The sequence below is a fragment of the Saimiri boliviensis genome, chromosome 10 (assembly GCF_048565385.1).
Source record: "Saimiri boliviensis isolate mSaiBol1 chromosome 10, mSaiBol1.pri, whole genome shotgun sequence".
Lineage (NCBI taxonomy): Eukaryota > Metazoa > Chordata > Mammalia > Primates > Cebidae > Saimiri > Saimiri boliviensis.
In genome coordinates, this window is record NC_133458.1 from 82,922,165 (window position 1) to 82,947,104 (window position 24,940).

Below are 24,940 nucleotides of genomic sequence, written 5' to 3' on the forward strand. Positions count from 1 at the left end.
GTTGCTCAGGCTGGTCTCAGAACTGGCCTCAAGTGATCCATCCACCTTGGCCTCCCAAAGTGCTGGGATTACAGGCATGGAGCCACCATGCTCAGGCATGTAATATTGGTTTTTAAATCACTTTTAGCTTTATAGTAAGTGGTATTAATAACTAAATGAGTAAACCTTTAAATCTAGGAAGATATGTGTTTATGTATATATGTAATTAGAAAATACAGTTGATTGTACAAGAAAAGAAAGAAAATATGTGATTTAAAAAATTCAGTACTATACCTCAATGGCAGTCAGAAAGGGATGTAGGTTCTGTTATTATATCACTTCACTAACATGTTTTTAACCAGTTACTGTGGTTCCCACAGTAAGCAAGTTAGATAACGTATAGGAGGCATATTTGAGTGTCAGAATTAGGCCCATTTCTTCTCTGTGTCGGTACAAGGTCTATTAATGACTAACTCTTGAGTGTCACAATTGTGATTCAGCAGCACGGTTTAAATTGGAGACCCTAATTATATCCTTCTCACTTCAAGGGAGACTTGAACTGCCAAATGGAAACCCCAGAAGGCAATGGCATACTTTCATTCAAATTTTGTTAGTATTTCTGCTAGACTGTCCTCTAATAAAATACAAACTACATTACTGTAGTTTCAGATGAAAAAGACTCATTAGGTCAAATGTTGTCTTGTTTCACAAATTTCCATTAGTGTTCTTGCCATTTTTTTATGTGGGAATTTTCTAGTCTTCTTGATGGGTACCTTGTTTTAGTAGCTGGGAGCTTTTTTCAGCCCGCAAAACAGTTATTAGTCCTATCAAGTCTATCATGACTTTTTAAGATTCCCAACCTGTAAGTAATCATTTTGACTACCACCCTATTGCTCACTGTTGAAGTATCCTTGGTTGTAATATCCTATCTTCCTTTTCTCTTTGTTGGTAATTCTTTTGGAATGGAAGAATAAAGATATTTTTACAAAAAAAGTTTTTAAGTTGTGTCTAAAGTTCAAAACAAATTCCTCTGCATGGATTCTTGGCATAGATGGGGTTTTTCCTTATTTATCCACTTATATTTCCCAATGCCTCCATTTGTAATTTTCAGATCATCAAAATCTGTTCTACCACCTGAATCAACATCCAACCATGTGGGGATGTGGGGATGACCTTATTTGATTTTGAAACTGGTCACAAGACTTAATAGACAGCGTGTAGTTTTATCTCTGCCATTCTCATATTTTAGAAAAGAAAATATCTTTTTTCCAACAGGGAAGGATAATTGCCTGTTGGCTAGACCCTGACTGGAAAGTGAAGTTTTCTGTGCCTGTCATTGGGTTGCTTTTGTATGGAAACAGTTATCCCCTCCTCCAGCTCCACCTAATGTATTCCTCTAGAATTCCTCTCCATTTCCTCCCCCTCTACACAACAAGACCCTAATTATATTTTTTCTGCAGTCACCATTTGCATGTTCTTGACTGCATAATGTTTTGCTTACAGCATCAAAAGGACTTTTTATCTCTTGTTCATGATGAATATTGTCCCAGCTAATTTATGTGTGTCTTTATGGTATCTCACACTGCGTGACTCTGACTGGTACTGGGAATGCCATTCTTCTCTGGTTCTCATCCTGATGTGGCTAGTGTTAACCACTTAAAACCCTGCCCTTCTGTTAGACCACTACAAGCAGTTGCTGTGTGGTTCTAAAATGCCACTAGGCAGTTGCTGTGTGGTTCTAAAATGTAGTTTTTAATTCTATCAAGGTTATGCATACACATAGTATGGCTAGTTCTTGATTTTTCTGTTGGAGATGTTAAATATGCCTTTTCTACTATGGAAAATGAAGATTCAGCTCTTTCATTGCTCGCTTCCCCTCACCCCCATACTTCCTGTCCTTCTCTATTCTTTCATTGTATCATAGTTTCAGCTACACCAATGTTTAGAGTTTAAATTTCTGTGACTTTTTACATGCTATTCACAGCTGAACTGTGATATGATTGCATTTTTTAAAAATTAACACTATTTTGTTGCCTTTTAATAGTGTAATTCTCTCTTGAGTTGGGGGGCTTAGTTTTCTGTGCTTAAAATTAGCCAACCCTAACCTTTCCCTTTGTTGTATGAATCTCTTAATACAAAACACTTAAGGAAAAGCTTGAAATATCCTTTTACCATTATCCACAGGAATACTATTGCCTGTCTTGCTTTTTCCCTCTTGCCTGCGATCTCATGACTTAATCTTGAGTTATCAACTATTTTTGAGGCCTTGGGTGTTTCATTATATGTATGTTCATATTGCTCTTCCCTTGATTCATAGTTTGGCTGGACCAGGCACAGTGGTTCATGCCTGTAATCCCAGTACTTTGGGAGGCCAAGGCAGGTGGATCTCTTGAGGCCAAGAGTTTGAGACCAGACTGTGTAACATGGCAAGATCCTGTCTGTACTGAAAATACAAAAATTAGCCGGATGTGGTGGCATGAACCTGTAGTCGCAGCCACTAGGGAGCTGAAGCAGGAAAATCACTTGAACCCAGGAGGCAGAGGTTGCGGAGGGCCAAGATTGCGCCACTGGCATCCAGCCTGGATGACAGATCCTGTCTCAAAAAATATTTTTTTTTGGCTGAACACTAACAAGAATTCTAGGCTGGAAATTCTTTTTTCTAAGAATTTTGAAGAATTATCTTCTGGTGTCTGGTATTTCTCTTGAGCAACTGAGTTTCTTGATACTTTTTTACTTTTTTTTTTTTTTTTTGAGATGGAGTTTCGCTCTTGTTACCCAGGCTGGAGTGCAATGGCGCGATCTCGGCTCACCGCAACCTCTGCCTCCTAGGTTCAGGCAATTCTCCTGCCTCAGCCTCCTGAGTAGCTGGGATTACAGGCACGAGCCACCATACCCAGCTAATTTTTTGTATTTTTAGTAGAGACGGGGTTTCACCATGTTGACCAGGATGGTCTCGATCTCTCGACCTCGTGATCCACCCGCCTCGGCCTCCCAAAGTGCTGGGATTACAGGCTTGAGCCACCGCGCCCGGCACTTTTTACAGTTTTACAGATTCCTTGTTTTTTTGTTTTTGTTTTTGTTTTTGTTTTTGTTTTTGTTTTTTGCTCTGGACACTTCAGATAGTTGCTTTGTTCCCAGTATTCTGAAATCTCACAGTAGTCAATGTGCTTGTGTGAATCCACTTTCAGTCTTTGTGCTGGGTTCCCAGATAGCCATGTGCTTGGGAACACTGACATCTTTCAATTATATGAAGTTTATTAAGGTTTTTTTTTTAATTTCCTTTGCTTTGTTTCGTCATTCTACCTTTCTGTTAGATGTATTTTTTGGATATTTGACAGATCTGCCTTTTTTCTCTTCTTTTTACTATTTTCTAGGTCTTTGACCTTTTTTCCTAGTTTCTAAAAGATAATCTTAGCTTTCTCTTAATGCTTCCATTGAGTTTTTTAAACTTTTTCTTTCTTTTTTTTTTCTTTTTGAGACAGAGTCTTGCTCTGTCACCCAGGCTGTAGTGCAGTGGCACACTCTTGGCTCATGGCATCCTCTGCCACTGGGTTCAAGCGATTCCCCTGCCTCAGCCTCCTGAGTAGCCGGGACTACAGGTGTGCGCCACCACACCTGGCTAATTATTTTGTATTTTAGTAGAGACTGGGTTTCACCATGTTGGCCAGGATGGTCTGGATTTCCTGACCTCGTGATCCGCTTGCCTCAGCCTCCCAGAGTGCGGGGATTACAGGTGTATGGGTGAGCCACTGTGCCCAGCTGTTTTTTACTTTTTCTATCATATTTTTTATTTCCAAGAACTCTTTCTTTATGAAATATTTTATAGTATTCTCTTCCTTCCCTCCCTCCACTTTTGTTTCACTATCTCTCACCTTACTCTTAGAGATATCTATGAAACGATTTTTTTTCTTTCGAAGTTTTGGGTTCATCCTTTGCTTGTCTCTCCTCACATCCAGTCTTATTCTCCTCTATTGGTGGGGAGGAAAGAGTAATGTCCTTTGAGTTGAACTATAGACACTTTACCTTTAATCCACTCACTTATTTCCACCTCATCTGACATGTAGTTTGTCATTTTCACTTCTTTTCAACAGTATATGATCCCTGCTTTGTTCAAGACCTGGCTGCAAGCCAACCTTCCGCAAGGGCTTGCTAGAGTCTAGATTAAAACTCCTTCCAAACCCAGACTCCCAGTCACCACATCAAACTACTTCTCAGGCTCATGTGTCTGTTTCACTGTGACAGCTCATTTATGCTTTTAATGTGTGCCTTTGTGATCACTCTGTATTTGTCTTATCCACTTTGTTAAGGAAAAAAAGCTATATGATATCTATATCCCTGTCAATCCTCTGAAGCACCACAAAATCAAAACCATTTTTATAATAATATCAAGATATTATTCATGTGTTTCACACATTCTCTCATAATTTTACAGTGGAGTTTTCTAGAGTTTAAGGATATGTGATTTTGCAAGAGATTGAATGCAGTGAATATGAAAATTGATCTGTCTGCCATTAAGCCAGGCATAAAAGAGATTTGCAAGAGTATAAAACAATACTATCCTTCTCACTAATTTTTTTGTTAAATAAATAATATAAAATGTTTTGTTTTAATTTCTTAAAATAAGTATCCATAGATTGAAGTTCCATAAACAAAAACTCCCTTTGGAATGCTTTGTAATTAGGATTCCAAAGAGCCTTTTTCCGAAGAATCCTTTGGAATCCTAATTCCAAATATACATTTTATGTGTCAAGAGGTGATGAGACCAAAATGTTTAGTATATTCTGTTCTGAAGCTGTAGATATACATATATGGCTCACTACATTTATTAAATGTTTAAGTACTCTCAATAAATTCTTTAATTTTTTTATTTTTTTTTTTGAGATGGAGTTTCACTCTTGTCTTCCCAGGCTGGAGTGCAATGGTGCCATCTGTGCCCACTGCAACCTCCACCTCCTGGGTTAAAGTGATCCTCCTGCCTTAGTCTCCCAAGTAGCTGGGATTACCGATAATTGCTACCATGCCCAGCTAATTTTTTATATGTTTAATAGAGACAGGGTTTCACCATGTTGGCCAGGCTGGTCTCGAATTCCTGACCTCAAGTGATCCAACCACCTCAGCTTCCCAAAGTGCTGGGATCATAGGCATGAGTCACTGTGCCTGGCCTGTAATAACTTCTTTTAAAAAGAGATATCCTTCCTTATTCCCCACTACCATCTCCGTTTGTTTATATTTGTATATTCTCCTGCATTCTTTGGCAATACTCTGTAGATTTTTTCCCGTCTCCTAGACAAAATAGAAGTAAGTTTTGATTGTTTTACTATCAGTATTTATTTATTTGATGGTTATTTTAAATTGTTTTATTTTAGATGAAAAAGAGAAATTCGAACCTACAGTCTTCAGGGATACACTTGTCCAGGGGCTTAATGAGGCTGGTGATGATCTTGAAGCTGTAGCCAAATTTCTGGACTCTACAGGCTCAAGATTAGATTATCGTCGCTATGCAGACACGCTCTTCGATATCCTGGTGGCCGGCAGTATGCTTGGTAAATGTATATTATCGCATCTTGGAGTATATTTATATATTTTTAGTTCGTTGAAGTATTTTCTTATAAGATAAGAGTCTTTATAAGTTTATTTTTTGTTTTTTATTTTTTTTTGTGACGGAGTTTTGCTCTTGTTACCCAGGCTGGAGTGCAATGGCGCGATCTCGGCTCACCGCAACCTCCGCCTCCTGGGTTCAGGCAATTCTCCTGCCTCAGCCTCCTGAGTAGCTGGGATTACAGGCACGCGCCATCATGCCCAGCTAAGTTTTTTGTATTTTAAGTAGAGATGGGGTTTCACCAGCATGGTCTCGATCTCTTGACCTCGTGACCCACCCACCTCGGCCTCCCAAAGTGCTGGAATTACAGGCTTGAGCCACTGCACCCGGTCTTATAAGTTTATTTTTATTAGAGTTGATAAAAAATACAAATGGAAGCTTATGATTTTTACCTGATTTAGGATTTGGAATAGTATTAATGCGGATGTGAAACTATTGTGAAATTATTGGTTAATAGAGGCATTGAACAGAAGACTTCGGTTGTCATTACTATAAAGTTGGCCACTTTACTTCACCTGAAAGCCACCTTCCTCATATGTCCCTAGTCTTTCAGTGTTTTTGGAGGGGTCATAAAAGGGGTAATTTCTGCAAAAGACTATAACTTAGTGTATAAATTTTAAAGATGTAATTAATGCCATTTTATCTATAAATAATAAAACATATAAAGAAATAGGGTTTAAACCTGGTTTTTGAAAAATCATTTAAATTGTAAGTATAGGGGAACAAGATGGCCGAATAGACACAACTCCGGTGCACAACACCCAGTGAGAGAGACACAGAAATAGAGAGATCTCCTAGCTCCCACCAAGGTACCAGGTGCCTTTCAACAAGTCTGGTCGGATGGTGAGCAAAGCCCAGGCAGAGCAGACTGAGGCGGGGAGGGATGCTGCTTCACTTGGAAAGTACATCTGACTGGTGAGTCAGAGGCTCCCCTTCCGGCACCCTGGTCTAGATACAGCGCTTCCCCTAAAGCCTCAGCAATACACAGAACAGGGGATCTTTGCCAGTCAAGCCCCGGGAATTATGAGCATAGAGTTGAATAATAATCCGGGATGGTGTCCCGGATTGTTGCACAGATCTAAGCAAACTCATAAGCCCATAGCCGGTCGGGAGAGCCTACAGACCAAGCTATCATCTGCTCCCCCTGCCCAGAGAGAGGGAGCTGAAAGCAGGAGACAGTGCAGTCGGGTGGGTTCCTACCCACCACTAAAACCCCAGAGGGCTGAAGCACTAACTCTGACAGGTTGCACAGCCAATGCCTCAGTCTGAACTAAACCCTGAATGATCCAGCTCTGTGGAGGAAAGGCCAACCCACCATTAAAGAGGCAGGACTAGGCTTCATGTTTTAACAAAAAACACAGGAAGCCTACTTAGCAACGGGATGGTGTTCTTGACCATCCAGCAGCGCCTCCAGGTCAGTGGAAGATGCGGGCCTAACCTTTCAGTGTAAACAAAAATGACACAGGAAGCCTACCTAGTAACCTGAAGGAGTCCCTGGAAACCCAGTAGCTCCTCCACAGGCAGACAAGCAACCTCATCAAGCATCTCCCTGTGATCAGAGCCAGGTAAATCCACAAAGATGGAAAAAAAACAGTGCAAAAGTGATGAAACCATCAAAGACCAGAATGCCTCTTCTCCTTCAAGGGATCACAACTCCACATCAATACGGGAACACAACATGACCGAGAAAAAGTGCAATGAATTGACAGAAACAGGCTTCATAAGGTGGGTAATAACAAATGTTTCTGATCTAAAGAAACACGTTCTAACCCAATGCGAAGAAACTAAAAACCTTGAATAAAGGTTAGATGAAATGCTAACTAGAATAACCAGCTTAGAGACGAACATAAATGACTTGATGGAGCTGAAAAACACAACACAAGAGCTACTCGAATCAAACACAAGTTTTAATAACTGAATCGATCAAGCAGAAGAAAGGATATCAGAGATTGAAGATCAACTCAATGAAATAAAAAGAGAAGACGAGACAAGAAAAAAGAGCGAAAAGAAATGAGCAAAGCCTCCAAGAAATACAGGATTATGTGAAAAGACCTAATCTGTCCTTCATCAGTGTACCTGAATGTGACAGGGAGAATGAATCCAAGCTGGAAAACACATTCCGGGATATTATCCAGGAGAAACATCCCCAGCCTAGCTAGGCAGTCCAACATGAAAATCCAAGAAATACAGAGAACTCCACAAAAGTATTTCTCAAGAAGAGTAACCCCAAGGCACATAATCATCAGATTCAGCAGGGTTGAAATGAAGGAAGAAATACTAAGGGCAGCCAGAGAGAAAGGACAGGTCACCCACAGAGGGAAGCCATTCAGACTTATAGCGGATCTCTCGGCAGAAACTCTAAAAGCAAGAAGAGAGTGGGGGCTAATATTCGACATCGGTAAAGAAAAGAACTTTCGACCCAGAATCTCATGTCCAGCCAAACTAAGCTTCATAAGTGAAGGAGAAATAAAATCCTTTATGGACAAGCAATTACTGAGAGATTTCGTCGCCACCAGACCTGCCTTACAAGAAGTCTTGAAAGAAACACTAAATACCAAAAGGAACAAGTACCAGCCACTGCAAAAGCACACCAAACAGCAAATACCAAAAATCCAAAGAAGAAACTGAGTCAACTAATAGGCCAGAAAACCAGCCAGTAACAAAATGGCAGGATCAAATTCACACATAACAATATTAACATTGAATGTAAATAGCCTAAACATTCCAATCAAAAGACACAGACTGGCAAACTGGATAAAAAGTCAAGACCCATCAGTGTGCTGTATTCAGGAAACTCATCTCACATACAAAGACACACATTGACTCAAAATAAAGGGATGGAAGATGTACCAAGCAAATGGAGAACAAAAAAAAGCAGGGGTTGCAATCCTAGTCTCTGACAAAACAGACTTCAAACCAACACAGACAAAGAAGGGCATTACATAACAGTAAAAAGATCAATCCAACAAGAAGAACTAACTATCCTAAATATATACACACCCAACACAGGAGCACCCAGATACATAAAGCAAGTTCTTATTGACCTAAAATGAGATTTAGACTCCCACACAATAATAGTGGGAGACTTCAACACTCCACTGTCAATATTAGACAGATCAGCGAGAAAGAAAATTAACAAGGACATGCAGGACTTGAATGCAGAGCTGGACCAAGCAGACCAAATAAACATATACAGAATGCTCCACCCCAAATCCACAGAATATATATTCTTCTCAGTACCACACTGTGCTTACTCTAAAACTGACCACATAGTTGGAAGCAAATCACTCCTCATCAAATGCAAAAGAATGGCAATCATAACAAACAGTCTCTCAGACCACAGTGCAGTCAGATTAGAACTCAGTATTAAGAGACTCACTCAAATCCGCACAACTACTTGGAAACTGAACAACTTGCTTCTGAGTGTTGACTGGATAAACAATGAAATGAAGGCAGAAATAAAGATGTTCTTCAAAACCAATCAGAATGAAGATACAACTTACCAGAATCTCTGGGACACATTTAAAACAATGTCAAGAGGGAAGTTTATAGCAATAAATGCCCACATGAGAAACAAGGAAAGATCTAAAATTCACACCCTATCATCAAAATTGAAAGAGCTGGAAGAGCAAGATCAAAAAAACTCAAAAGCTAGCAGAAGACAAGAAATAACTAAGATCAGAGCAGAACTGAGGGATATAGAGACACAAAAAACGCTTCAAAAAATCAATAAATTCAGGAGCTGTTTTTTTGAAAAGATCAACAAAATAGACTGCTAGCAAGACCAATAAAAAAGAAAAGAGAGAAGAATCAAAAAGATGGAATAAAAAATGATAAGGGATATCTCCACTGATTCCACAGAAATACAAACTACCATCAGAGATTACTACAAACAGCTGTATGCACATAAGCCAGTAAACCTGGAAGAAATGGATAAATTCTTGGATACTTGCACTCTACCAAGACTAAACCAGGAAGTTGAAACCCTGAAGAGACCAATAACAAGGGCTGAAGTTGAGGCAGCAATCAAAGGCTACCAAACAAAACAAGTGCAAGTCCAGATGGGTTCACAGCCGAATTCTACCAGACGTACAAAGAGGAGCTGGTTCCATTCCTTCTGGAACTATACCAAACAATACAAAGAGAGGGAATCCTCCCTAACTCATTTTATGAAACCAACATCATCCTGATACCAAAACCAGGCAGAGATTCAAGTAGGAAAAAAATTTCAGGCCAACTTCCATGATGAACATCGATGCAAAAATCTTCAATAATATACTGGCAAACGGATTGCAATAGCGCATCATAAAGCTTATCCATCACGATCAAGTAGGCTTCATCCTGGGGATGCAAGGCTGTTTCAACATACGCAAGTCCATAAACAATTCATCACATAAACCGAACCAAAGACAAAAACCAAATGATTATCTCAATAGATGCAGAGAAGGCCTTCAACAAAATTCAACAGCCCTTCATGCTAAAAACTCTCAAGAAATTGGGTATTGACAGAACATATGATAAAATGATACAAGCTATTTATGACAAACCTACAGCCAATATCATACTGAATGGGCAAAAACTGGAAGCATTCCCTTTGAAATCTGGCACTAGACAAGGATGCCCTCTCTCACCACTCCTATTCAATATAGTATTGGAAGTTCTACCCAGAGCAATCAGGCAAGAAAAAGAAATAAAGAGTATTCAATTAGGAAAGGAGGAAGACAAATTGTCTGTATTTGCAGACGACATGATTGTATATTTAGAAGACCCCAGTGTCTCAGCCCAAGATCTCCTGAAACTGATAAGCAACTTCAGCAAAGTCTCAGGATACAAAATCAATGTGCAGAAATCATAAGCTTTCCTATACACCAATAACAGACTTAAAGATAGTCAAATCAAGAACGAACGGCCATTCACAATTGCTACAAAGAGAATAAAATACCTAGGAGTACAACTAACAAAGAATGCAAAGAACCTCTTCAAGGAGAACTACAAACCAGTGCTCAACGAAATAAGAGAGGACACAAACAGATGGAGAAACATCCCATGCTCATGGTTAGGAAGAATCAGTGTCGTGAAAACGGCCATACTGCCCAAAGTAATCTATAGATTCAATGCTATCCCCATCAAACTACCAATGACCTTCTTAACAGAACTGGAAAAAACCACTTTAAACTTCATATGGAACCACAAGAGAGCCCACATAGCCATGACAATTCTAAGCAAAAAGAAGAAAGCAGGAGGCATCACGCTACCTGATTTGAAACTATGTGTACTATGAGGCTACAGTAATCAAAACAGCATGATAGTGCTACTAAAACAGAGATACAGACCAATGGAACAGAACAGAGGCCTTGGAGGCAATGACACACATCTACAACTATCTGATCTTTGACAAAAACAAGCAATGGGAAAAGGAGTCCCTGTTTAATAAATGGTGTTGGGAAAACTGGCTAGCCATGTGCAGAAAGCAGAAACTGAATCCCTTCCTGACACCTTACACTAAAATTAACTCCAGTTGGATTAAAGACTTAAACATAAGACCTAATAACATAAAAACACGAGAAGAAAATGTAGGGAAAACCATTCAGGACATAGGCATAGGCAAGGACTTCATGACTTAAACACCAAAAGCAATGACAACAAAAGCCAAAATAGACATATGGGATCTAATTAAACTTCAGAGCTTATGTATAGCAAAAGAAACAATCGTGAGAGTGAACCGGCAACCAACAGAATGGGAAAAAAATTTTGCAAAGTACCCATCTGGCAAAGGACTAATATCCAGAATCTACAAAGAACTAAAACAGATATACAAGTAAAAAACCCATTCAAAAGTGGGTGAAGAATATGAACAGACACTTTTCAAAAGAAGACATACATGAGGCCAACTAACATGAAAAAAATGCTCATCATCACTGGTCATTAGAGAAATGCAAATCAAAACCACATTGAGTTATCATCTCACGCCAGTTAGAAGGGTGATCATTAAAAAATCTGCAAACAGGCCGGGCGCGGTGGCTCACGCCTGTAATCCCAGCACTTTGGGAGGCCGAGGCGGGTGGATCACGAGGTCAAGAGATCGAGACCATCCTGGTCAACATGGTGAAACCCCATCTCTACTAAAAATACAAAAATTAGCTGGGCATGGTGGCGCACGCCTGTAGTCTCAGCTACTTGGGAGGCTGAAGCAGGAGAATTGCTTGAACCCAGGAGGCGGAGGTTGCAGTGAGCCGAGATCGCACCATTGCACTCCAGCCTGGATAACAAAAGCGAAACTCCGTCTCAAAAAAAAAAAAAAATCTGCAGACAACAGATGCTGGAGAGGATGTGGAGAAATAGGAACATTTTTACACTGTTGGTGAGAGTGTAAGTTAGTTCAACCATTGTGGAAGACAGTGTGGCCATTTCTCAAGGATCTAGAAATAGAAATTCCATTTGACCCAGCAATCCTATTACTATAAATCGTTCCATTACAAAGACACATGCACATGTATGTTCATTGCAGCCCTGTGTACAATAGCAAAGACCTAGAACCAACCCAAATGCCCATCAATGATAGACTGGACAAAGAAAATGTGGCACATGTACACCATAGAATACTATGCAGCCATGAAAACACGATGAATTCATGTCCTTTGTAGGGACTTGGATGAATCTGGAAACCATCATTCTCAGCAAACTGACACAAGAACAGAAAACCAAACACCACATGTTCTCACTCATAGGCAGGTGCTGAACAATGAGAACACATGGACTCAGGGAGAAGAGCATCAGGCACTGGGGTTAGTTGTGGGGGCATAGGGGAAGGACAGTGGGGTCAGAAGAAGGTGGGGTGGGTGGGAGGGTTAACATGGGGAGAAATGCCGGATATAGATGAAGGAGGAATAGAGGCAGCAAACCACCTTGTTATGTATGCACCTATGCAACAACCCTGCATGACCTGCACATGTACCCCAGAACCTAAAGTAAAAAATAAAATAAATTGTAAGTATAACTAGAAAAATTAAAGACAGGGGATTAGAAGTCATTAAAGATAGGTAAAAAAAATAAAAGCTATACCTTATAGAATAGAGGCATTATGAAAGAAGGCTTTAAGTTTATTAAGTAGTTGATTCTAATGTTTATTAAATATGATAACCACCCATTTTCCTCTTATAGTCATTCTTAAATCTAAGTTCTTACAGGTAGTTCCTTTGGTAGCTGTAAATCACTAGAAATGGTCAAATTTCCTAGGCCAGGAATCTTCAGTTTGCAAATATGTGCAAGTGTTCTGGTTAAAAAAAAAAATCTTCAGCAGTGAGGGCAGATATCTGTCTACTCTGCTGCGCAAAAAAATATACAGCATAATGAAAGATTGCCTTGCCCAAAATGGCATCATTGCCTTTTATTGAGAAAACACTGCTTAAGCCAGCCTACCTTGGCTCTGAAAAAAAACTGTGCATACATTCCTCCATATTGAGGTGGAACTGCCCTTAAATTCCTTTTTCTCTGAGCTCTTATTTCAAGCAATCTGTTTTGGCACATGGCCCCATTGACTACCAGGCCTTCTGTCATTCTGCATTGCTGGTTTTCACCACATCCTGAATTACTTTGGCTGTTCTTATTGTTTATGAAGAGCTTACGTTGTGACTGTAGAATTCAAGTCTAACAGCTATCTATATTGAGCTCAAATCCCATAACCCACAAATAATCATTGTTAATATTTTGGTTGCTTCACTTCTAGAAATCTCTTTACCAACCAAGCGTGGTGGCTCACACCTGCAATCCCAGCATTCTGGGAGGCCGAGGCAGGTGTATCAGCTGAAATTAAGAGTTCGAGAAGCCTGACCATGATGAAACCCCATCTCTATAAAAAATACAAACATTAACGGGGCATGGTGGCAGCCACTGTAATCCCAGCTACTCAGGAGGCTGAGGCAGGAGAATCGCTTGAACTTGGGAGTCGGAGGTTGCAGTGAGCTGAGATCACACCACTGCACTCCAGCCTGGGTGACAGAGGGAGATTCTGTCTCAAACAAAAAAAAAAAACTCTTTACCTCATAAACTCTTGCGAATGGGTCATACTATGCAAATATGATATTTTGAATGATGATGTCTGTTTATTCAGCAATATGTTGCTGTCTTGCACACCCATGAGTGTTATACTGGATGATTCTAAAAAGAATTAAAGCCAAACGATGTTAAAGAATATTTAGTCTACTTCCCAGTTGCTATTATAAACAACAGTTATCAGTGTCTGTATGCACATATATATCTTTGTGCTTTTACCTGATTATATGTTTATCTACTTAGCAAGGGATTAATGGATTAAATAAAAGATGGAGATATTTATATCTATCTTCATCTACCTAGCTGAGAGAGAAAACCAGTCTTCAAAAGGAATATTATATATAATTTATCAAAAATTATGAGTTACTATTTACATACACTTTTAGCAATGTTAGCTGGTCAGTTTCATCAGTTTTCTAGATCTTTGTCAATTAGGTAAGTGATAAGTATTTTCATTTTAAAACTTTTAATAGCGAAGTTTAATATTTCCTAATATACTATTGACTTCCAGTATTTCATCAATTATGATATATTTTTATCAGAGTGATCTTCAGCGAGTTTTGGTTCTTGCCAAAGTCACACCACTGTGCTAGTCGCTTATGGACCCTTTCTGACATTCTTGAACTCTTTTATTTTCTTCCCTTACACAAGACCCCTTAGACCTTCTGTCTCTCTGGATGCCACTTCTTACATTACTCCTGGCTTCCATCGTTAACTGTCCCCCCCACCCCCAACATAAAATTATCTGTATACTTTGTATTGAGTTTCTTAAAGTTTCATTTACCATGTTCAATACATTTATCTCTGCAGCCCAGATTTCACTTCTTCCCTCCATGTGTATATATTCAAGAAGAAGGTAGGGCCAAATGTTTCGTGTGACTTACATAGCACAAGCTGTACAACATCAGATGTCTATCAAATCTGATGTAGAATGTAATGACTGAAGCCAGCTAGGTGCATTCTTCTTAAAGAAATGCTTTCTTTAATTATTAAGTATGTAGAAATTTTCTTGACACTCACAGTTTACCTTCTTCTATTGTTCTTTTTGTTCTTTTTAATGTCGCCCAGGCTGGAATGTCAGCTCACTGCAACCTCCACCTCCTGGAATTAGGCAGTTCTCCCAAGTAGCTGGAATTACAGGCATGCTCCAGCACCCCCGGCTAATTTTGTATTTTTAGTAGAGACAGGGTTTCCGCCATGTTGGCTAGGCTGGTCTCGAACTCCGACCTCAGGTGATCCGGCCCAAAGTGCTGGGATTACAGACATGAGTCAACATGCCCGACCTCATTGTTCTTAAAACAACAGCTATCTGGTCTTTCAATATTGTCCTTTGTGTAGTAAATACAATAAACATATTAAGTTTACTTCTACCTCTATCTTGAGAAAAACAGCAGGCACTCCAAAAACATTAGGAACGCAAACAATACTTGATCCTAATATCAGTGAAAAAAAAATTTAATGCAAACTGTAGCAATATTATTAATGTGTAATTTTATTTTGTTAAACAATGTGACTTTTAAAACATATCTCTCAATTCAAAAGTCTGCAGTTTCAAAATCAAACTTTTCAGTTATGTAATTTCTATCAAAAGCAATAGCAATAATTACCCCAGAGTTTTTAGAAGATGATTATCTTAATAAAAGTTTGTGGCCGGGCGCGGTGGCTCATGCCTGTAATCCCAGCACTTTGGGAGGCCAAGGCGGGTGGATCACGAGGTCAACAGATCGAGACCATCCTGGTCAACATGGTGAAACCCGTCTCTACTAAAAATACAAAAAATCAGCTGGGCATGGTGACGCGTACCTGTAATCCCAGCTACTCAGGAGACTGAGGCAGGAGAATTGCCTGAACCCGAGAGACAGAGGTTGCGGTAAGCCAAGATCATGCCATTGCACTCCAGCCTGGGTAACAAGAGCGAAACTCCATCTCAAAAAAAAAAAAAAAAAAAGTTTGTTTCAGGTGGTTGTATTCATTTAAAAGGGCTAATTAAATTCATGCATAAATTAATTGAGTGGAAAGAGACTCCTGAAGAAGCTGACTTCTCCGAAAACTAATTTACTTACAAAACTGTATGCTGGAGTCTGAAGCCCATAGAGGAGATGATAAGCTAAGAAAAGTATAACTCACTTGAATTCTCATTTGCCTGTATCTGCTAACAAAGGTGACTGTGGGTGGCCCTTTTAATCCAGAGATCCTGAAATAACAAGTTAAATCAAGGTGGTTGTATACCAATATGCAAACATATAAAGGGAGTAGCTAATGAGTAAAGAGTGCTTGTCTTTTCAACTTTGACCATTGTTGGATACTTGGTGCCTAGCACAGTAGCTGGTTTAAATATATACACTGCAAACACTTGTAAGTATGTACACTGCAAACATTTGTTGTGTATATGAAAGATACTAATCTAATTTGGCCTGCTCAAACCCTCTACCTTAATTACATCAAAGTAGAATTATAAAACAGAAATTCTTTTTTTTTTTTATGTTAAGAAAGAAATTCTTAACATTAAATTATTAACATTTTTTAATGTTAATTAAGAAATTCTTAATGTTCTCATTCTGCTGGTTCTGCTCTTCTAATCAACTGTTTCTAATGGCTACCATTGAAACTTAGAGGAGGACATTTTTGGAGTATCATTGGAAAGTTGATTAAATAAAGAAAAAGGCTTTCTTTGGTCTCATCTATTAAGTCCATGAGGAAGAAAAAAGGTGAGAGATTAAAATAATCTCTCCTAGCCAACATAGCAGCTGGGCTATCAAATACAAATAGCAAGGATCGGAGTCCATGCTACTCAACCAGGCATGGATAACTGGGTTAGTGAAGGAGGGAGCAATGGTAATAGCTACCCAAGTAGAAAGCAAAAAGATGTATGAGTCATGTCTGGTCAGTTCTGTAGTGCAGAGTATCTGCAAAATACTTGCAAAATGTTAGCAAGCCTGAAGAAAGAACTATGTCCTGGAGTGGGAAGTATCTGGAATTGCATTGAGAATAATGAAATAAAATTTACTGAATAAAGGTTTTGCTTTAGCTTCCATGATTAGGAATATACTTTGGAAAGAACCCAGACTTACAGTGATAAGATGTAGTGAAGGCAAGGGTGTGGAACAAAAATGAAGGACACTATGGTGGGAGTATGAAATAAAACAACTAATTTGTGTTATATAGGAAACATGAAGTACACAATGCCAAGTACGATGGTTTATGCCTGTAATCCCAGCACTTTGGGATGCTGAGGCAGTAGGATCACTTGAGCCCAGTAGTTAAAGACCAGCCTGGACAAGATAGGAAAACCCTGTCTCTACAAAACTTACAAAAAAATAGATAGGCATGTTGGCACACACCTGTGGTCCCAGCTACTTGGGAGGCTAAGGTGGGAGGATCACTTGAACACCCCGGAGGTCGAGACTGCAGTCAGCCATAATTGCACCACTGCACTCAAGTCATTTTTTTTTTTTTTTTTTTGAGATGGAGTTTCACTCTTGTTACCCATGCTGGAGTGCAATGGCGCAATCTCACCTCACTGCAACTTCCGCCTCCTGGGTTCAGGCAATTCTCCTGCCTCAGCCTCCTGAGTAGCTGGGATTACAGGCACACACCACCATGCCCAGCTAATTTTTTGTATTTTTAGTAGAGACGGGGTTTCACCATGTTGACCAGGGTGGTCTTGATCTCTTGACCTCGTGATCCACCCGCCTCGGCCTCCCAAAGTGCTGGGATTACAGGCTTGAGCCACCACGCCCGGCCTCCAGTCTTAATGATAGAGTGAAACCCTGTCTCAAAAAAAAAAAAAAAAGGAAAAATATACAGCAACATGTGTACATCTATTCATGTTTGTCATTCTTTGAAATTTTATGTGACTCTTACATTTCACATGTACTTTCATTATTTTCTTTCATTTGCCAGAATTGATCTGTTCTGCAAATGCTGTTCTCAATTTCAGTATTATCCTAACTATAGTTACCTAAATTTCAGTATTATCCTAACTATAGTTACCTTTCTCATTTCAGCCCCTGGAGGAACACGCATAGATGATGGTGACAAGTCCAAGATGACCAACCACTGTGTGTTTTCAGCAAATGAAGATCATGAAACCATCCGAAACTATGCTCAGGTAGAGCTTATTTGAGAGATTGCCCTTGAAGCGTTGAAGAGGATTGAGGAAAATACTACAGAATCTCTATAGCCCACTCACTTTTTAAATAGGAGTCTTGGATAGATTTTAAACATGAAAAGAATGAGCATTAAAACTACAAGAATAGGCCTAGTGGCATGGCTCACACCTATAATCCCAGCACTTAAGGAGGCGAAGGCAGGTGGATCGCTCGAGGTCAGGAGTTTGAGACCAGCCTAGCCAACGTGTTGAAATCCTGTCTCTACTAAAAAATACAAAAATTAGCCAGGTATGGTGGCAGCCACCTATAATCCCAGCTACTTGGGAAGCTGAGGCAGGAGAATTAGGAACTAGGTTAAGAAAGCATTTCCAGGCCGGGCATGGTGGCTCAAGCCTGTAATCCCAGCACTTTGGGAGGCCGAGGCGGGTGGATCACGAGGTCAAGAGATCGAGACCATCCTGGTCAACATGGTGAAACCCCATCTCTACTAAAAATACAAAAAATTAACTGGGCATAGTGGCTCGTGCCTGTAATCCCAGCTACTCAGGAGGCTGAGGCAGGAGAATTGCCTGAGCCCAGGAGGCGGAGGTTGCGGTGAGCCGAGATCGCGCCATTGCACTCTAGCCTGGGCAACAAGAGCGAAACTCCGTCTCAAAAAAAAAAAAAAAAAAGAGCATTTCCAGAGTTATTAAAATAACCAATATTTGCAAAATCCCCATTTAAATAAAAACATCATTCCACTTACAAAACTGTCTAGAATCCTGCTGACACAGTTGCAAACCCTGCTTTAGAGTTCTAACAGGATTATGGGGAACAGCCATCCCGTATTGCCAATAAATTATAACAGTTTTTGCTCATCTGCTAGAAGCATGTTTGTTGTCCACCTAGAGTGAAATCTGTCCTGCACTTTGCTCTCCCCTCCATTGCATCATTATCTAAGTGATTATATCGTTAACGGCTTCACTTCAGTGATTTTCAATCTCCACATCTCACAATTTGAAAATCACATTTATTTTCATCAAAGTTTTTTTTTTTTTTTCCTATCTGCTATATTCTTGAATGAATTTGTTTTCTCCTACATGTGCATTTTGATCCTATTTTTCCCCCTAGGTCATGGTAACATCTTTGAAATGCTTATAGTTCTCATATTACAGAGTGGGAATGTTTAACTGTACGTATTTATTAATGTAGATCTATGGTGTCATTATGGTGAGTTTCTATACCTCGTCTGCCTTTTTGGTTGACCTAATATTTTATGGTTCTGTTTTATGTTTAGGTCTTCAATAAACTCATCAGGAGATATAAGTATTTGGAAAAGGCATTTGAAGATGAAATGAAAAAGGTAAAATTCAGATATAATGCCTATCTGTTTTATAGCAGTGAAATAGAAGGGGATAAAAATTTTACATGTACAATGATACTCCAAAGCGCCATATACATAGTAACATGAATGTGAAACACATAGTGAGTTCGTAATAAATGTTTAGTAGATAGATGAGTGTGAAAGATTATAATTTAGTAGCCATAGGAAGAAATATGTAATTATTCTGGACTTTTTCCATTAATATTTAATGTAAGACAGTGTGCTTTGTTCAGTAAAAATAGTTTTATGGACTATAATCTCTGACCTTGCAGAGGTTAAAAATTAAAATGAAAACTAGAATCAAGATAAAGTGATTTAAGTAGTTAAAGCCTGTGAAAGAACATACAGCAGCTAATGTTCAGTAAAATTTTTTGATTTTTTGTAGCAAAGGGAATAAAAACATATTTTTGGAGTTAAGAGTGTATGGGTGTAAATCTCAGTGCTCTTTGTTATCAGTGGAATAGCTATAATAAGAGGCATTCCTCATGGTTGTTGTGGGAATTATAGGAGATAACACATAAGGGGCTCAGTGTAGTAATTGGTCTCTAGTCAAATCAACAGTAGCATCTCCTTAAAAGATGGCCTCTTTTGAGTAATTGCATGTTCCCTCTTCCAGTTGGTAACTCCTTTATGTATTTATATATAGCACCCACTACAGTTACTTGTTTCAGATTTATCATTGTTTCCAATTTTAGATATCTATCTAAAGTAAAAAATTTAGCATAACATATACTTCCTCCCTATTTACTTACTCTCCCCACTTCTCCCCTTCCCTGCCCCACTCCGTTCAGAGTGGTTCCATGTATAATATTGAAGAGCACTTTGGCAATAGTTAAAGATGTCACCAAAGTATTGAAAAATAGCCTAAATATTCATTGGTGGGAGAGGAAGACTGGTTAATTAAATTACAGTCTATCTATATAATAGAATACTATGCAGTCTTTTAAATAATGAGGCATAACTCCATGTGTTAATAAGGGAAAATGTGCATGACAAATTAAATGGAAACGCAAGGTGCAAAGCAGCCATTTGGTAGTAGTTTGACCTTGGGCAAATTAGTTAATGTTTTTGTACCTTAATGTTTTGTAATTGGAGATTGAGCCTGTTGTAGGTATTAATACACATAAATTGATCAGAAGAGTGTCTGGTCCACTCAGCAAGCTTTAGCTATCATCAGCATATAATGCAATAAAAAACAATATGTGTGTATACATGTAATTGTGTTTTGATATTGAGTAAATTATGTTTTTATTGTATTTTAATGTTGATTAATATAATTGGGCATTGTGGTTATTATTAGTGTTATTTTTAAATTTAATTTAATTTTTTTTTTTGAGATGGAGTTTCACTCTTATTACCCAGGCTGGAGTGCAATGGCGCGATCTCGGCTCACTGCAACCTCCACCTCCTGGGTTCAGGCAATTCTCCTGCTTCAGCCTCCTGAGTAGCTGGGATTACAGGCACGCACCACCATGCCCAGCTAATTTTTTGTATTTTTAGTAGAGATGGGGTTTCACCATGTTGACCAGGATGGTCTCGATCTGTTGACCTCGTGATCCACCCGCCTTGGCCTCCCAAAGTGCTGGGATTACAGGCGTGAGCCACCGCGCCCAGCCGGTTATTATTTTTAAGATGATGATCTAATTTTTCTACCATTTCTATGTGATTAAGTATATTTTAAACAAATACGATTACATTTGTGAGCTTAAAGAAGTGGGGTTAAAATTTTATTTTAGAGGCTATTTTTTATTATTCTCATTTAAATGTTTATTTTTATAATGGAGGAAAAGGACAAATTGACATGAACTCTCTATGTTATGATAGTTCTTTCACTCTTCCCCATTCTTGGTGCTCCTTGGAACTTAAGCCTTTGAAACACTCATTCCTTCACTCCCTGGCACTTACTTAGATGGTAACTTCTTTTTAATTTGTTGAGACTCTAATAGGTATAAATTGAGAATCAAATGGACTGGTTTGGTTTCACTTCTGTCACTTACACATAATGTAAATAGTCTATAATACAATAATTCTTCAATTGTTGGGGCATAGTAAATTAATATTTTCTTACCTCCTACACAGTTAGTGGAATATTATATCATTAGGATGGAGACACTTGTTTTATCAATGCCAGTGATTTTTGCATTGGTGCAAAATAATGGAAAATCCGCAAGGCCCCTGCAGTGATAGTGGCTTCTGAGGAATTTCCATGGCAAGCCTAGTTAGTAACTGGTGAAATGGAGAAAGTAACAATAGAATGTAGTCAAAGCACAAAGCAGAGGAAAGTTAGGAAAGAGAAAGGTGTCCCACAGTTTAAATTTCAAACTCTCAGAATTTAATACAGGAAGTGAGTTTTATGTTTTGTTTGCCTTTAGCTTACATTCAAACATTCTAGGGTTGCTACTTTTTCAGGTCCCTGCCTCTTGGGGCAAGAGAATCTAAAAGTTTACAAAAAGAAAATCAAGAACCTAGAAAACCGCTTTATCCCTCAGCAGTGTTGTTTTGAAGACTGTTGTGTTCTATGAGGTCGGAAGAGTATATATTAAATGTCAAAGCTTAACATCAACTCTTTCCTGTTTTTTTGTATTTGTGGGGCTGTTTGTATGTTTTTGCCACAAAAATTCTATTCAGAGAAAATGGGTACATGTAGCAGGGGAAGAGGTAGTCACCCAAAGAAGTGGAAAAATTCGAAAAACAATACATTTCAGAAAACATGTCCATTGTGTGTACTTAATCCTTTGGCATGCACATGGTCAAATGTAAATCCATCTGTTTACATGTCATCCAAATATCTCTTTTCCTTCCCGTGAATATTATCTACAGCTATGAGCAAATGAACTGAGAAGAGAGGAACTCTGTCTGCTCAACTCACTTTCCACAGCATCCAGTTTATCATGAAATGAAACGATGCTTTGCATATGACTTACTGTGTGTGTGCCACTTAGCCATGGATGTTCACACTGTTTATCTTACAACTTCAGTCCTTTACTTCATAGACATGATTTCATTTTGTTTTTTGTTTTTTGTTTTTTTTTGACCCACAGCTTCTCCTCTTCCTTAAAGCCTTTTCCGAAACAGAGCAGACAAAGTTGGCGATGCTGTCAGGGATTCTGCTGGGCAATGGCACCCTGCCTGCCACCATCCTCACCAGTCTCTTCACTGACAGCTTAGTCAAAGAAGGTAAGGAGGCTCCTGTTTACTGACCTGTCAGACAACAAAAGAAAAATCAAGCCACAGATAGTTAGAAAATGCCAGTGGCTCTTTTTGGTGTCTTCTACTACTCATGCTTCACACAAGAGAGTATCTGTGGATGTGTGTATATTGCCTTTCAAATAATAAAAGGAGTGGACATGTTAACTGTAGGAAATTTGAAGGAAAAAGCATGCATACCTGTACAAAGACATATTAAGAAAGACTAATAGCAAATTAAAATCTCATATGGAAGACTCGATGTATAGGTCAAATACTCTGAAATTCACCTGGTCTAAATAATTTCTCTCAACTTAGATGCTCCCGTATTAGGTTAGGACAGTTCTTCATTTTGGAAGAATATTTTGTTCTTTGTGGAACGTCTAATCTTTTTGCCCTTTGACACAAAATGGCAGCCTTTATCTGTCCCCCCTGTTATAACAACCAAAAATATCCCCCTCTCAAGGTCTAGAGGAACTGATGCTCACATATTCATTTTGGTCGCACTTTTTAAGATACACATTGTCTCAGTTTTAGAAAACAGTTTTAAGTCTGCTGCATTGGAAGGAGTCTTGTTTTAATTTTAAGGCATTAAAAGAGTTGGATAGGCATGCATACCATTATTTGGTTATAGAATAAAACAAAAGTGGGGCTGTTTACTTGTAGGAGGATAATGATAGTCAAATTACAATGCAACACAAAACACAGTTATTTTTCCTTAATAATAAATTAAAAGAGCTTTTGTGAGAATGTCTGTTTCTTCCAAGATCTTAAAAAGTTTTCCTCCTACGTATATGAAGCCCTAGCCTCATTCATGCCTGTAGTGAAAGAAAGGGGTTGTAGTTTTCTTGTTGCTAAGAAAAGAATAGTAAATTGAGAGTCAATTGGTCTTATTCAGAGACTCTCTCTAGTTTTTAGCTTAAAAATCACTCAGATTCTTGACAATTCAGACTCTGTAATTGTTGGATGTTATTAGTATTATGACATTTTAAAGTATTTCCCTGAAGAAATTTCACAGTACAACACACACTTATTTTTGCTATTTGCCATTTTACACATGGAAAATCAACATAAAATATAAATGTTAATTTTTAATTATTTATATTATCCTAGCCAACATAACAGAAAATAATTGCCTTTCTAGTTCTTTTTAAAACCTAAGTGATGTCTGTAACTTCCTTTATGATATATCTAAAAGTTACATTATTAGATGGATAGATATGTGATAAAGCAAATATGGCAAAGGATTAGTTGTAGAAACTAGATGGTAGGCATATGAGTGTTCATTGTTCAATCTGTTCAGCTTTTCTGTATGTCTAGAAATTATTACAGTAAAATATTGGGGGCATGATGAGGAGAAAAATAACTTTGCTATGCAAGTAACATGGTGCCTCTGTCATATGGCTTTTCTTTAAACTCTACCATCTTTTAGAAACTAGAGGTTTAAACTGTTGCTTCCTAATTGAAAAAGGGTTAAGAAATAGACTGGATATGGGGACTCATAACTGTAATCCTAACAGTTTTGGAAGCTGGAGTAAGAAAATTGCTTGAGGCCAGGAGTTTGGGACCAGTCTGAGCAACATAGCAAGACTCTTTTCTCTACAAAAAAAAAAAAAAAAAAGAAAGAAAGAAATTAAAGAACTAGCCAGGTGTGTTGGTACACCTGTGCAATCCCAGCTGCTCGAGAGACTGAGGCAAGAGGATTGCTTGAGCCCAGGTGTTTGAGGCTACAGTGAGCTGTAATCGCATCATCTTACTACAGCCTGGGCAATAGAGAAAGACCATCTAAAATAAAAAGAGAGAGAAAGAAAATGATTAAGAAATTATACTTTTCCCCAACTCCCCATCCAATAAATGGCCAGGTGAGATGGGATTATTCTATTCAGTAGAGGAGTAACTATAAAGAAACTTAAATCTCAATTTTAGACTCTTAGTTTCAAGCATACTTTTTCTTTAGTTACAGTACGGATTACAGCCTAGTGTTAATTTACATTAAAATTTATATTGGGTTTTTTGTTGTTTTTGAGACAGTCTTGCTCTGGCCACCCAGGCTGGAGTGCAATGGGGTAATTTTGGCTCACTGCATCCTCTGCCCCTGGGGTTTAAGCGATTCTCCTGCCTCAGCCTCCTGAGTAGCTGTAATTACAGGTGCCTGACACCACGCCCAGCTTATTTTATATTTTTGGTAGAGATGCAATTATGCCACGTTGGCCAGACTGGTCTGGAACTCCTGACCTCGTGGGCCACCTCAGCCTCCACAAACTATATTGGTTTTATGAGCTAATGACAATGCTAAAAATTCATTTTAAAAAGTTGTTTAACATAAACTTTCAGTTTACATGTAATGCATGTATTATTGTCATAGCCTTTTTTTTCTTCGAGACAGAGTTTCGCTCTTGTTACCCAGGCTGGAGTGCAATGGCGCGATCTCAGTTCACCGCAACCTCCGCCTCCTGGGTTCAGGCAATTCTCCTGCCTCAGCCTCCTGAGTAGCTGGGATTACAGGTGCCTGCCACCATGCCCAGCTAATTTTTTGTATTTTTAGTAGAGACGGGGTTTCAGCATGTTGACCAGGATGGTCTCAATCTCTTGACCTCGTGATCCACCCGCCTCGGCCTCCCAAAGTGCTGAGATTACAGGCTTGAGCGA

General features: G+C 38.8%; 1 protein-coding gene across 2 annotated transcripts in view; it reads left to right on the plus strand.

Moving 5' to 3' along the window:
• The window catches only part of BZW2 (basic leucine zipper and W2 domains 2), a 66,829-nt gene that overhangs the window by 23,679 nt on the left and 18,210 nt on the right, over positions 1–24,940 (plus strand). For both annotated transcript variants that reach the window (XM_039472614.2, XM_039472615.2), the window contains exons 3-6: positions 5,346–5,522; positions 17,638–17,741; positions 19,019–19,084; positions 22,147–22,282. In XM_039472614.2, coding sequence (XP_039328548.1) covers positions 5,346–5,522; positions 17,638–17,741; positions 19,019–19,084; positions 22,147–22,282 — 483 coding nt within the window. The remainder of the gene's footprint in view (positions 1–5,345; positions 5,523–17,637; positions 17,742–19,018; positions 19,085–22,146; positions 22,283–24,940) is intronic.